Source organism: Anas acuta, chromosome 6 (assembly GCF_963932015.1).
Source record: "Anas acuta chromosome 6, bAnaAcu1.1, whole genome shotgun sequence".
NCBI lineage: Eukaryota > Metazoa > Chordata > Aves > Anseriformes > Anatidae > Anas > Anas acuta.
The window spans coordinates 35,636,359-35,649,637 of NC_088984.1; the positions used below are offsets into that span (position 1 = coordinate 35,636,359).

A 13,279-nucleotide genomic window follows, 5' to 3' on the forward strand; every position below is an offset into this window, starting at 1 on the left:
GAGCTCTGGACACCAGTTGCCAGTAGCGTCCCAGTTAACCGATGTAATTCCATACTTCGCAGGACACCGTGCAGGTAAACGCGCTGTTGGCAAAGGGCTCAAATGACAGCAGTTGCTTCTGGTAGGTTTTGTTAATGATGAAACGCTTCCAGCATTGGAACAGGCTTGGGAGGATTTTTAAGGTCAGTATCAGCTATCCACTAAAGCAGTCACCTTTCTGGCATGTTGCTGCACTTCTGTTTTGGATTTGCTTAGTGGTTTCCTGCTCTACTTTGGATAGTATCGACCTATCCCTGGCAAATGATGAACTTTATAAACTGTAGGTTTTTGGATTTTTTTTCCTCCCTGTTGGAATAGGTTTGTCTGGTGTTGTTCTAAATGATTTAGCAAAAGGGAAAGTATCAGAAATGACACAGCCTATTTTACCATTTAATATATCACGTAGGTTAAATGTTACCTTAATATCTTACCTGGCTATCGTATATAAATATATATTTAATACTCATGAAAGGATAATCACTGCCTCAGTAGAAAGAGGAGGTCCAGAAAAATTGTGGGTTTCCTCTAGGATAAATCTGCGTCTCCTGCTTGGCCTCAAGTTGCATGGATGGGAATTTATAGCCCTTACAATTGCTTCTTACCAAAAACAACTTCATCCTAGCAACAGAACCCACCTGGCCAAGCCTGACATTTGAGTCCGGGTGGTAACTGAACTGTGAACTTGGCAGGAGCAGCCTCTCTTACAAGTAACTCTTAAGCTAGTGGCCTATCTATTTTTTAATACTGTGGAGTTAGAAGTGAATGGATTTTGGAGCACCTGCTCAACAGGGTTTTTCTCCCTTAAATGCGCTATAGATTGTGCATTTGTGTATTTATAAATATGTGGCACAAAAAGGTGTTCGTCGTCTCTTTAGCGTCCCGTGGAAGCATTCTTTCTGAAATGAAGCAACCTCGTAACGATGTCACTAAGGAAGGACTGCCTCGGTGCTACTTTCAGGCACAGGATCTGAGTCACAGCCTACACGGAGGAGCTCCTGGAATGCGGCAAGGCAGCACTTGTTGGCACTTCTTCGTTGGAGGTGGTGGATTTTCACCCTTGTCCAGAGACGGGCAGTGGGGAACCACCGGTGAGGTTGTGCTGCGGCACCAGGCACGTCCCAGAGAAAAGAAATCCCCCTGAATGCCAATACAGTCTGGTCTGAAATCGCCCTCGGGAGAGCAAACTTCTCCCCACCACAGGCAGCTCCTGGTGGGTTTCTAAGATCAGGTGGTGGGAGAAGTAATGGTCTTGTGTTCTCTGCAGTTTGGAAGCAGCCAAGGGAAACAGCAGGGTGAGGACGGAGGAAGAAAGGGATAGTCCTTGGAACAGAAGGAGAAAATGACCTCTGCAGGTGGATGAACCTAGGAGATGTGACAGATCCCCTAACCTCGTGCTGTGTGCTACATGGGCTGAAAGACATCTCACTGTCTGAACCTTCTCTCCCCATTCTTTGCTCTTCTTCCCCATACACCTCGTGTGTAAGTCCAAAGGAAGGCTGCGCAGGGAGGCGGGAGCCAGGTTTCCCTTCCTCCTCATTTTGTCAGGAATCACTTTCTGCTTTGTATTGAATTAGTTAAACACTGATGAGAGTGGAGCCACGTGGGGGTCAGCTGCTGTGCTGCAGCTCAGCTGACAGCAGTTATCCAGCAGATCAAACGGCTTCGGTGTCTGCTGCCTTTTCGAGGCTGTTCAAAGGGCTGAGAGAGGGGCAGGACCTTCTGAGCTAAGGGGAGGATGAAATGGAAAGCAACAGAACAAGGTATGTGGGGAGGGAAATCTCCTAAGTCACCTGCAGCTGTCAGAGAGAGAGGAGTAGAAGACTGAAGAAAGGATCTGTGGAGAGACCTGTGAAAGAGGGAAGGAGAGGGTGTGAAGAAACAAGCATGGAAAGAACAACACACAGCATAACGAGAGCAGGGAGAGCACAAACGGAATAAGCAGAGCAACAAAAGCTCAGGCAGAGGGTTTTGAAGAGTAAGAGGAACTTAAAACTAATGGGGGACGCAAAATGAAGCTGAGACAAGACGAGCCAGAAGAGCAAAGGAACCTTGCTCAACTCTGGATCTTTAGCATTGGAAAGTCAGATGAGCAATAAAAATATTTATCAGCGAACAGCATTATTAAATTTGCTACCATGTAGGGTACTTAGTAAAAGCAGAGCACTAACAATGGCTTTCTTTCCTCAAGTGCTCAGCACAGAGGACTTGACAACAAATGGGGCTACAAAAGATGCTGTGTTTACTAGAGGTAGTATCCTTGGCGAAGCAGGGCATCACCGTGGGGCAGCCTGCTGCTGGTACTTGCTTCGAAAAGAAGCAACGTTTCCTTTCCCAGTTTAAGTACCGATAGCATGAGATCCTCTTCACTTGATGGTTTCCTTCTGCTGCTCTAATCAGGCAACATCAGCGATACAGGAAACAGGCTGTCCGAAATGTTTGCTTGTCCCCCAGCATCCACAAGAAATCACCAGATACAAGTTCTTAGGCTGCAGTCTTCCCTCCTGGGACAAATACGTTTTCCCCTTCTCCCTTGTTAGGGTGTTTTCCAAAACTCAGAGCAACTCAGTAGCGTATGGAAATGGAATCTGTTCACGTATTTCATCTTCATCCACATCTTCTTCTTCATGGATGGAGTTTTCTGTCTCATCCTGCTCAGATTCCACCCTTGTGTCGAAGAGCTGCTCTTCCAGGAAGGAGCTCCCGAAGCCGTATTCCTTCTCGTGTGCCTTTGTTTCTGCAGGCGAGACGTGGGGAGATCCCAGAACAAAACCTGCAAACCTGACAGATTTTGGAAGGGATGAGCTGGGAAGGTTTTCTATCTATTTATATATGTACATGTACGCATACACACACTCTGTAAATGCAGGGGATGCTGCCAATGAAGCAGGGATGTTTTGAGGACTTGCCTGTAGGCCATGCTGGTCAGGGGAAGTTGTAGCAGGAGCTACAGAGTCAAGCACAACAGAGAGTAAAAAGCAACAGATGGCAACGACTCTGAAGATTCGTTCTTCTGCCTCGTTGTCCTTTCTGTTTTCAGTCTTCCCTATATAAGTAACTTCTGCCCTTCTAGAGGGCATCTGTACCGCCCTGTGACTAAGCAAGACCTGACTTCATTTTCTCATCTTGACAGTGCTCGTGGGGTAACCCAGAGTAAGCGTTTGTATCGCTGGCTAGGTGGTATTTTAGCTTCTAAAAATAAATTCAAGCTGTGGAACAGTTGAGACAAAGGCTGTTAGAATTTCAGGTAAGTTGACATTGCTAATGAAGGGAAAACTGGTGGGAGCTTAGCACTCCCACATTCCTGTGCTATCACCTTACTTCTGGTGCTGCATGTGTGTTCCAGGCAAGCTGAAACTAAGCTTGCCTGCAATTGCCAGAGAATTCCTGCTTTTGGTGAACTCTGAGCTGCAGGCTGGGAATGCTGCAGCTGCTCCAAGCCAACACCAAAGCGGAGGTTTGGCTGAACAAAGCGCGAGCTTAACACTGCTCCTACATTTCAGTTGGCCACACATCTTGCTTTCAGTGGACAACTCCACTGCAGATACAGCAGGGAGCTGGAGGCTTCTGGCAAGCGCACGGAAACAGACGGCAGTTCTGACACCTGGGTAAGTGTCGACAGCATCAGAGAAATGTAAGAAAAGGGAGCTGAAGCTACACTCTGCAGTTCTGGTAAACTGATCAATAATTTACATTTAGACTTAACATTCCTGTGAGATGAATGGTGTCACCTCACTCCTCGGGGAAGCACGGTTAGCCTACATGGGGAACAGAGCTGGACTGCCTCTGGTTTAGAGGTTTGCCTTGTGCTGAGCCATCTTTTAGTGGAAGCTTAATGGGATGCTCAATTTCAAATCAAACTTCTGGTTCTTTTTATTTTTGTATTTTTCCAGTGAACAACTTGTAAGAATATTAACTAAATGAGGGCTAGAAAATACATGTGTCTCATTTGCTTGTCCTGTGCATTTGGTAATATTTTTTTAGAGTAGGGAGTTTTCATTTTTTGTGTCTTCAAATCATGCTACAGAATGCAAGCCTCTTAGAAAATAACAGTTTAATGGTAAATCTGTATCTAAATCTAAACCTGGCAGAGAGGCTGTCTCTGTGCCCGTCCAAGAAAGATGAAGGTTCCAAAATCAGTTTTAACTTGTTAGTGGTTAAATTCCAAGCTGACTGAGACTCCCTTGAAATTGTGACATTGGGTTCTGTGGCAAGGGCCAAGCCTTTGTAGCAGGCTACTAGGTGAAACCGTGCTCCTGACACCTTCAGGTGTTTGATTTTGAAGGAAATATATGGTGATTATCATTAATTCTGTATCCTGGAAGATTTTCTGGCTGCGTTTACTGGCTCTTCCCTTCACAACATGTGTTTGTCTCTTAAGCTGTATCTGGAGTAGCTCCACCACCTGCTATACTTAGGTGCAGATTCTGGTATTTTCTCTGTATTCAGTCTTAGATATTCTACGCTACTCCTGTTTCAAGCAGTAGGTTCCCTTGGCTGTGCAGACCTGCAGTCAGAGGGCTTAATGCAGCAAATGTTTGAGCAATATACTTCAGCCTGCCCCAATTTTCCACCGTGTAAAAGAGTACTACTGGAAACACTGAAGAAAAGGGCATTTCACTGGTTAGGCACTGGTCTGGGTCACTGTGTAGGAACTTGCAGGGGCACTGGAAGTTTTAGGGAAAGCTGTCAATACCGTGAATTAGCTGTGAAATGCCGCGAAATCCAGAGCAATCTATGGTCAGAGAGGAACCAATGGGGCTTTATACCACCAGCAAGTAATATCCTTGAGACGTGGGCTGTGATCTTTAGTGGGATTACTTAGGGGGATAAAGCTACCCCCATGTCTGACTGCATGCAAGATAAACTCGCCTAAGCAGTCTGTGGGCCTGCTGCCTAACAGTGTCTGTGCAACGTGCTTCCTCTTTCAGAAAAGCCAAATTTTCTTACCGATGTGGGGACTGGAGTTTGGATACTGCCAGCCATGATGGGAAGTCGGGGTTCCTGCAGAGCGAGCGTAGCTCCTCCAGAGCTCTGACAGTTTCTGCTTCACCTTGTTCTCGGTATTCTTCTTCAGTAAGCCATCTAAACACTAACTTTCTTGATTGCAAGCGGTTCTTCATTTTTCTAAAATGAAATGAAATCAATTAGTGTTTCTGCAGTCTTCATAATTATGGCCCACCATTTTTCTCTACTGGCTGCTATTACCATGCATTAATTGTGACCTTGGAGGTCTTTTCCAACCTTAATGACTCCCTGTTTATCCTCGTGAAGAGGAAAAGCTGCGTACTTGCATTAAAATTAAAATCTGAAGACAACAGGTTTCGTGTTTGCAAGCTGCTTACTCTAGGTCTTAGCCAGCCTTCCAGAGAATGCTGCTTCAAAAGAGCTTTGGATCAGGTCCTTGCTGTGTATGCACGGACTGTTATCTCCGAATTAAATAGATGTCTACTTGCTCAGCCATTTTTAGGTGAAACATGTAAAATATGTCTACGCAGAGACATGGGCTGAATCAAAACCCCGTCTGCATATGTAAATTTGAAGATAAGCAATGCTCTAAGTCTGTTATGAGTTGTTCATGTTGTTTACTAGATCGCTTCTCTTAAATCTTGCTTTAAATTACAAAACTGAGTAGTCTGAGGCCAAAATGTTTACAATCTGATGTTTTTTTAGCTGCTGCATAGCGATGTATAATATAATTAGATATCAATTAGAAAGTGTGCCATGTTCTGTTCCCTTCTGTCGACTGCTTTCAATTTAAATGTTGTGATGAGTTAAGATAAGCAAGGGCTGGATGCCCATAAAACTTTCAGCTCTGTATAAAAACACCTGCTCCAACCAGCAGCGTTCAACTTTCCTCCTTATTTCCCTGTAAAGCAAGAATGAATTACAGCCCTGGTCCGGGTCAAATGGCAAAAGTCTTGCTGGCTCAGTGGAATCCGTATTGATCTTAATAATTAATGCAGGATTCTTAATTTTGATATATCTGCTGCTCTTAACAGTGTGTCAGGCATCGTGGCCTCACCACTTGGGGCTACTTGTTTAGTGCTTCAAAACAGGAAAAAGAAAAAAAAAAGCCTTATTATCGTCTGAAGAGATTTGCAGTGCTCTATTTGTAGTGCTCTATTTCAGACAATGCGTCAAAGACTAAAAAAGAAATTGTTTCTTATTCTTCTGGCTATGTTGGTTCTAGCCTTGGCCTCCTCCTGGCTCTTTGAGGTTCAGCAGCAGTCCACAGCCACAGACCAGGCCACACTAAAGGGTTTTGATCTGGATGTCATCGCTGAAGGTACCAAGCAGCTGTAAATCGTGAGGGCTCTTTAGGATCTTCATTTGAGTGTTACATCTGTGATGAAAAATGTTTTACATTCAAGGATGAGCAAATGTGTTCTTCCCATATTACTAACAAAATACTTAGCACAGTAGGATCTACACTGTGAAAGCAGTTCCAATCCCAAATGCCACGACATAAAGGGGGGCACTGGGAATATGGGAGGGAGAACGTCCCGACAGGGATAACTGATTGCTTGCATGTACTGAGGGTAGATACGTACATCTGTGGTGATAACCTTGAAATATTCAAATCAGTAGGAACCCGTATTTTGGTGAAAATGGGTTTTTAGTCTCTGAATTCTACACTGACATTGAAAGCCATCTGGCCTACACAGGACAGTTGGTTTTTAACGTACACTTCCTAGGTGGTAGTTCGCTTTTATCACGAGAGATTCAATACAAGTTACCTGCAGATTTTCTCACAATGTGTGAAACCAAGGTGGTATTGCTGCAGTCTAACCAAACAGATGTTTAGGTTGCCATATGCTGCAACTAGAAGGTGCTACATTTGTACTTAAGAGCACCCTCACATTTGTCTATCAACCAAAATTCATGTTAGTAACTGCCAAATGGACAGTAATTAAATTGCTGTGTCTTACAGATTTAAACCTTCCCTATTGTAGCTTTATATTTGGAAAAAAAGAAAAACAAAACCAACAAAAAGACAAAACCTAGCAATAGAAATTTACCAGTCGTTACCAAAGTGTAAGTTTTTTCCTTCATTATTAGCCTCTAATGTTTCCTGGTGGTAAAGGGACCCGGACGTTCCCAAATACATACAAACCTGCCTATGTGACAAGCAGCACCGAGGGGATAGCACAGGCCTTTTGAGCAGAGGCTGACTGCTATGATTGCATATGCAACTTGAGGTATGGTGACACCGCAGTAAATCAAGACGAAGGCTGTTAATTGCAGTGTCCACGTGAACAAGGTTATGCTCAGTTCACTGGTAAGCGGTCCATGCTGATAGCACGTGGCAAAGCTGCTTGTTCCAACAGCCAGAAAATACCCTGTGGAAAGAATGACACGGAGAAAAAGATGAGAACTACTCGTATAAACTGTACGAGGTTGGTTGACAAAGCTTGCAACTGCTGTAGTACAACCTGGCTCTTTCTTGTGCTGTCTTACGGGTACTCGCACTGAATTTTATGAGCTTTGTGTTTTAGTAGCTCACGGGGTGATCTGTGAAGAGCCGCTGGGTAATGCTGTAGGAGCTGCAGTGCAAGAACCTCGAGGCAGGTGCCAGACCAACAGATTTGCCAACCCCTGCAGTTAGCAATTTCTGCGTCCCATTCCCAGATTCAGCAAAATAAAAACCATCATAGCTGCCCGTTCCCTGTCACGGGGAAAGCGTACATGATGACAAATCAGTGAAAAAATAATGCAGGCAAAATCTGCTGGTACAGCTGTTACTGGCCCACTATACCAAACTCTTTATTTAATGATACAACGTGAGTAAATGCTCACTGAGTACATTAGGAACCTTTGGAATATTACATCATCTCTGGCTCAGGAGAAAAAAGTAATCCATAAGGGAGCTGCTTGACTTTTTTTTTTTTAATAGATGGGTATTCATCTAACCACTAAATTATCAAAAAATGCACTGCGGATTTTGGTTTAATTTTCTTACCCAACAAGTATTTCCTGTGTTCGGACCACAACCACTCCATATTTTCTTTGAAACAGAAAATAACATAGAGAGAGGACATCCAGCAGCCACTCATTAATATCCAGAAGGTGCTGTGCTGAAAATTGACAAAAAAAATAAGTAGGGAAAATACAGAAATCTGTCAGAATCAGGACCATGGTGTGCAAGTGAATTCACAGGCTAATTCACAGATGTGCTATTTGGTAGTCCTGCAGGGTTTCTGATCTGTGTTGGACTTCCACTACGCTTCTGGCAGTTCACATCTGCCTCGTGATAAATTCTCTGGAGAATGGCAGAGAATCCATCCCAGTTGCCACTAAAATTACATTCTGATTTACAGTGATTCATATTCTTAAAGCTAAGCTTAGCTCCAGTCCAATAAAAATAATTTAGGTTTTGGAATAAACTTTTATCCTACATCAACAATCTCCTGTTAAACTCAGGAGCAGCTAATTAGAACTTGATTCTGACTTAATTATATTCACTTGACTCCTATACCCATTTCTGGGGAGTTACCTGGCCACAAAAACAGAGCAAGGTCAGAATCTGGCCTTGGACTCTTGACTTCCTTTATTATTATTATTATTTTGTTTTGCAAATGTAGATTTACCCTTGGAATAAATCTTTTAAGCGTCAACAGGACAAAGACTAGCAGAGCAAGAACACCCAGTATTGCTCCAGAAAGGTAAAAGAACTTGGTATTCCTGTAAAAGAACAAGAGAGAACATGGTGAGAAGTATTTTCTAACTTGTAATTAGTTAAAAATGCCAACATTTGTAAAGATAGCAGTAATCTTCAGGAAGGACTTAATGCAGCTGTAAGTCAGAGGTGGTAGTTACATGGTTAACAGGCCTGGTTTAGATTTTAAAATAATGCCAAAAAAATCCCAACAAATGCTATACAATGCACTGGAATTGTTACACACTAGAAGGTTTTTAAATTATTTTTTAAACACTCATGCTTTCTGGTTTTATTGACTTGCTAGTTGCTTTATTTTCTCGTACATAGCAACGTGGTTCTGTACTGTAAGAACACATTTTTTTATTTAAAAGGAAAAAGCAAGTTTTTCTAAGCTTATGCATTGGTAAAAATCTGATTTAAAAATATAATTTAGTTAACTCTTAAAAAAAAATATAAAAAATACTGCTGCTCTGCTTGTCTTAAAGGTGCCTCCTGACAATTAATTTGTGACTCATTTTGCTTTGAAGTCATGGGCCAAGTGTTTTGCTCTAACAGTAAGTATCCTCCCTGATGAGCTATGCAAGACACGCATCAAAAGAACAATGAGGAAGGGTTGGCAAGAAGGTGGAGGCAGACCAGGCCCCAGGTGACCTCATCCTAAGCATTTCTGCCTGCAGGAAGGCATCATTTTCCATGCATGCGACATTCTTTAGCATTCAGCCAACCTCCCCGTCCACAAAAGGGAGAGAGGATTGTTCTGAATCCACACTTGCTCATCCACACTGCTCGCTGCTGAGGATTGTCCTGGTGTCGCCCAGTGCAAGATGCAGCTACCTGACAAATGCTCCTAGGTATGTCACAGTCTGTCCAGGCACAAACAGTAGGAAGTATCATTAATTTTAATATATGTTTAAATATACATCCAGTTTTCTTATTTCACTTTCCCAGACAATCGCGTCTCCAGCTTAGTAAAACAGACCAAAGATGCACGGACTTTGGGAGAGAAGGTCAAAACACAGCAGCTCGTACTCACCTGCTCAGACTGTGTGCAAAATGGAACAGAAAAATTCCAGCTACAAACAAAAACAAGAGCTTTCCATCTAGCACTAAAAAAGGGGAAAAAAGACAGAAATGGACTTTAGAGTTATACAATCTAAAGCATTGGTTATATATAAAAGATTAGCAGAAAAGTGCCAAGCTTCTTAAAAAGAGATGGTACGTTCATGTACAGTGACAATACCAACCTAGCTGTAATCTGAACTGAAAGCCTCCTTACTTACTTTCTCGTTTCACACTCACGATGTACAGTTCTTTCTCAAAGGGCTGTATTTTGAAGCAGATATCCTCTCCATATTGTTTTATTTTTAGGAAAGTTTCTGTAGCTGTCTCTGGTTTCCAGAAGATTTGAACAGCACACGCAGCAAACTCAAAAACAGTTTCTGAGTTACGACAGTTGCTTTTTTCTGAAGTGGGCACAAACCTGAATGTTTCTGTGCTGTTGATTTTTACCTAAAATCAAACAATAACAAAATACATAGAGGAATAGCTCAGAATCACTGCTTTTCTTTTTGTTGCTGCTTTTTCTGACACACAGCATCTATGCCATACACATGCTAATGAGGCTCACCACAGAAAGCTAGAGAACATAATGGTACTGCAAATTTAAGTTGTTTAATACCGGTTATTTAGTGTATGCAATTAGTTGTTTGGGCCTTACAGCATGCTTCAGAGAAATCCAGGTCAGCAAAGGTCTATCTAAGGGCCTCAGTCCATCCACAGGCTCTGGAGGGTTGGTTTTTACCATGAAACTTGCCCCCGCACAGATTTCTAACAAAACTTGCAGTATTTGTGTGACTGCTGTTTCTTTTGTGGAGATCCATACTCCTTCCCATTTCCCTCTTTAACCCTAAGAAGTAGTACTTGCTTTTGTTGTAGACAAATAATGCAATATTTATGTTAGGGGCAGATGAGAGAGAGGGAAAACAGAAGGCATCATAACCAGAAATGTAAATATAGCACATTCCTGTTCCTTAACCTGGTGTTTCTTACTAGTTCCTAGCACATCCCCATTCCATAGTGTAAAATATGTCCATCTGCTGAGATGGGGTGATCTTGCTGAACGTTATATTGCATTGTGAGCTCTTAATCTCAGCATATTAGACAACAACAACAACAAAAAGTTTATAAAAAAAAAAAGTGATGCCATAAATAAACCAGGCTTCTACTGGGGAGGAGGCAACGCATCAGCAAGCCATTTGTTTTGGGAGAAATCTTGACTTCCTGCTTTTAAGCATTTCCTCCAGGAAAGCTTGTGTTGCTGTTGGAGGGCTTTACCACCTGAAGCCTGCCACCATTCATAAAAACATCTGCAGCCTGTTCCCAAGGGAAAAAGTCCTGGGAACGGACAAAGAGGTGTTCCACTTCCATATCTGAGAGCCAATTTCTCTGACAGACACAGAGTACAACTATTTACTTCCCTTGACCAGCAACATTCTTCCCAGGAAAAAAAAAAGAACTGAACAGACACACTCAGCTTGTTCCTTAACCTGTTACTGCTTCCAGTGTTAGGAGATTTTGATACTGTTTTGCTGACCAATAAACATGTTTCTTTTAATATGACCCTCTGTGCTGAATGAAAAAACAGCAGCAGCAGCACATTTCTAATTTTGGGGGTAACGATCTGACACATCTTTAGTTCTTATACTGTGGATGCTTATACTCTTCCTCATTCCCCTCCTGAACAGGGATTCTAATTTTTATGGTTCTTGTAGACAATAATTCAATCTTCACGTTAGGGACAGAAGAGGGATGATGCAAGCAAGCGGTTCACAGAACTGTGTTTATCCTCAGATTTAGAAGCTGTATAAAGGTGTCATGATGCAAAACATTTCTTGCTGAGGTTAACAGCAGTCAATCGGTTGGAAAGATGTGCATCAAAATAAGATGCAACATTAAGTTAATGTTTGTTTGGCATCCTGTTGTAACACTGTAAGCCTGGTTGACATCCTTTTAATAAAGGGACAGCAAGCTTCACCCCATACAGACTGAAGGATCACAATGCTGTATTTTTATCATGCTCCTACCTGATGCTGCCAGCTGGACGTATACTCAGCTGGGAGAAGTTCATGTGAAGTGTAGGGTGTATCTGGATGACCCCCACAGGGACTCTTACCTCTACAGTTGACCAAATGTACTGTAAGTGCAAGGTTCTGTTTTGCACGTAACAATAGCAGTTTTCATCCCATTTCTGGATGACATCCCCTTCTTTTAAGACGCTACAGTTTTCACCTGGGGAGGGAAAGTTAACTTTAAATACGTATCAAGGACAAATGTGTAATTTTCCTGCCTTTTTTGGTATATGCTGAGGGAATCACAAGCAATTTGCAGATAATTGAACGTAAAAATCATGCTGCAGGGTAGCACATTCAATTTGATTTAGACAAAAAAAATCAAATGACACTTCTAATCAAGTAATTCAGGCTCTGAAATAAACAGTAACACCTTGGGGGAGAAAAAATTAATCTAGGGTGAGATTTTTTTAAAAAATGCAGTCAGTAAAAGCTTGGCATCTCTATCCACGTTTTGATGGCACAGGAATCGGGCCTCTGGGCCAAATTCCCTTCTGGCACGAGTGGGCGTAACTCCACTGTAGTCGGCGCTTATACCAATGGTGAATGCAACTGTGGGAGTCTGAGCAGGTAAACAGGCTCACATATTAAAGAGTCATTTAGCACATGACACTGCTGCTGACTACAGAAATCGCACCCCCCAGAACGGTTCGGATGTTAAATATCCTAACTCCTCAGTTTGTACCTTTAGCATCGTTTTCCCTGCCACGGTCCAGGCACTACCCGTTAGCATGGCAGCTGCACTGACAGCGTGCCAAAGGCCTCAGGACATGGGTGTGGACTGGTGAAACCCTCCTGAGGTGCTGGGGACCCCCTAGGATCCTCGCAGCGAGGCTGCGCCTCTCAGCAGAAATGCACCTGAAAGAGGCTTTCTGCAGCCAGCCCTCATGCACAACCTACATTCCTATCTCTATGGATGTGTGAAATGTGCCCTACAGTGCTCCAGGAACATAATTAAAGAGCAGAATAAAGGAAATTAATACAGATCAGAAGAGAGGGAATCATCTGGCTCGCTGAGCAGCCAGCGCAGGTCCCAGCCCAGCTCAGCACTCGCTGCCACAGACGCAATCTGGACGAGAAAACGCTCTTAGCACGTCAAAACCTGCCTTGTCTGTGTAAGGCAGCTCAACCTGGCCTCAATTACTTGTTAAACGATTTAATTAACGCACCGCGCCCCCGGCCCCCCCTGCCCCGACCCCCCGGGCCCTCCCCGCCGCGGAGCTCCCCTCAGCGGCCCCGCCGCCATCTCCCGCCCGGCCCCGCCGCCCCCGGCGGGCTGAGGGGAGCCCGGTACCTGCCCCGGTACCTGCCCCGGCCCCGGCCAGCACCGCCAACACCCCCAGCACCGGCACCAGCCCCGGCAGGGCCCAGGGAGGCCGCGCCGGGGCCATGCGGTGGCTGCGGCTCCGCCTCTCCGGGGCCCGGCCCGGCCCGGCCGCGCTGGGGCCGCCCC

General features: G+C 43.8%; 1 protein-coding gene across 5 annotated transcripts; it reads right to left on the bottom strand.

Annotated features, from left to right (window-relative positions):
* Nucleotides 1-470: 470 nt before the first annotated feature.
* Nucleotides 471-13,273, bottom strand: NEMP2 (nuclear envelope integral membrane protein 2). 5 transcript variants are annotated; one of them, XM_068686517.1, is made up of 9 exons: nucleotides 13,121-13,232; nucleotides 11,871-12,004; nucleotides 9,979-10,207; nucleotides 9,732-9,804; nucleotides 8,628-8,721; nucleotides 8,000-8,114; nucleotides 7,154-7,379; nucleotides 4,987-5,163; nucleotides 471-1,885 (listed from the first exon to the last, which is right to left on the bottom strand). In XM_068686517.1, the coding sequence occupies exons 1-9, from the start codon at nucleotides 13,215-13,217 to the stop codon at nucleotides 1,666-1,668; spliced, it is 1,365 nt and encodes a 454-aa protein (XP_068542618.1). In that variant the 5' UTR covers nucleotides 13,218-13,232; the 3' UTR covers nucleotides 471-1,665. The 5 variants fall into 5 exon arrangements, with proteins under 5 accessions (XP_068542618.1, XP_068542620.1, XP_068542619.1 ...); XM_068686519.1 differs by having other exon boundaries at nucleotides 1,744-2,817; nucleotides 11,871-11,986; nucleotides 13,121-13,273; XM_068686518.1 differs by having other exon boundaries at nucleotides 1,744-2,817; nucleotides 13,133-13,260.
* Between the last annotated feature and the right edge of the window lie 6 nt (nucleotides 13,274-13,279).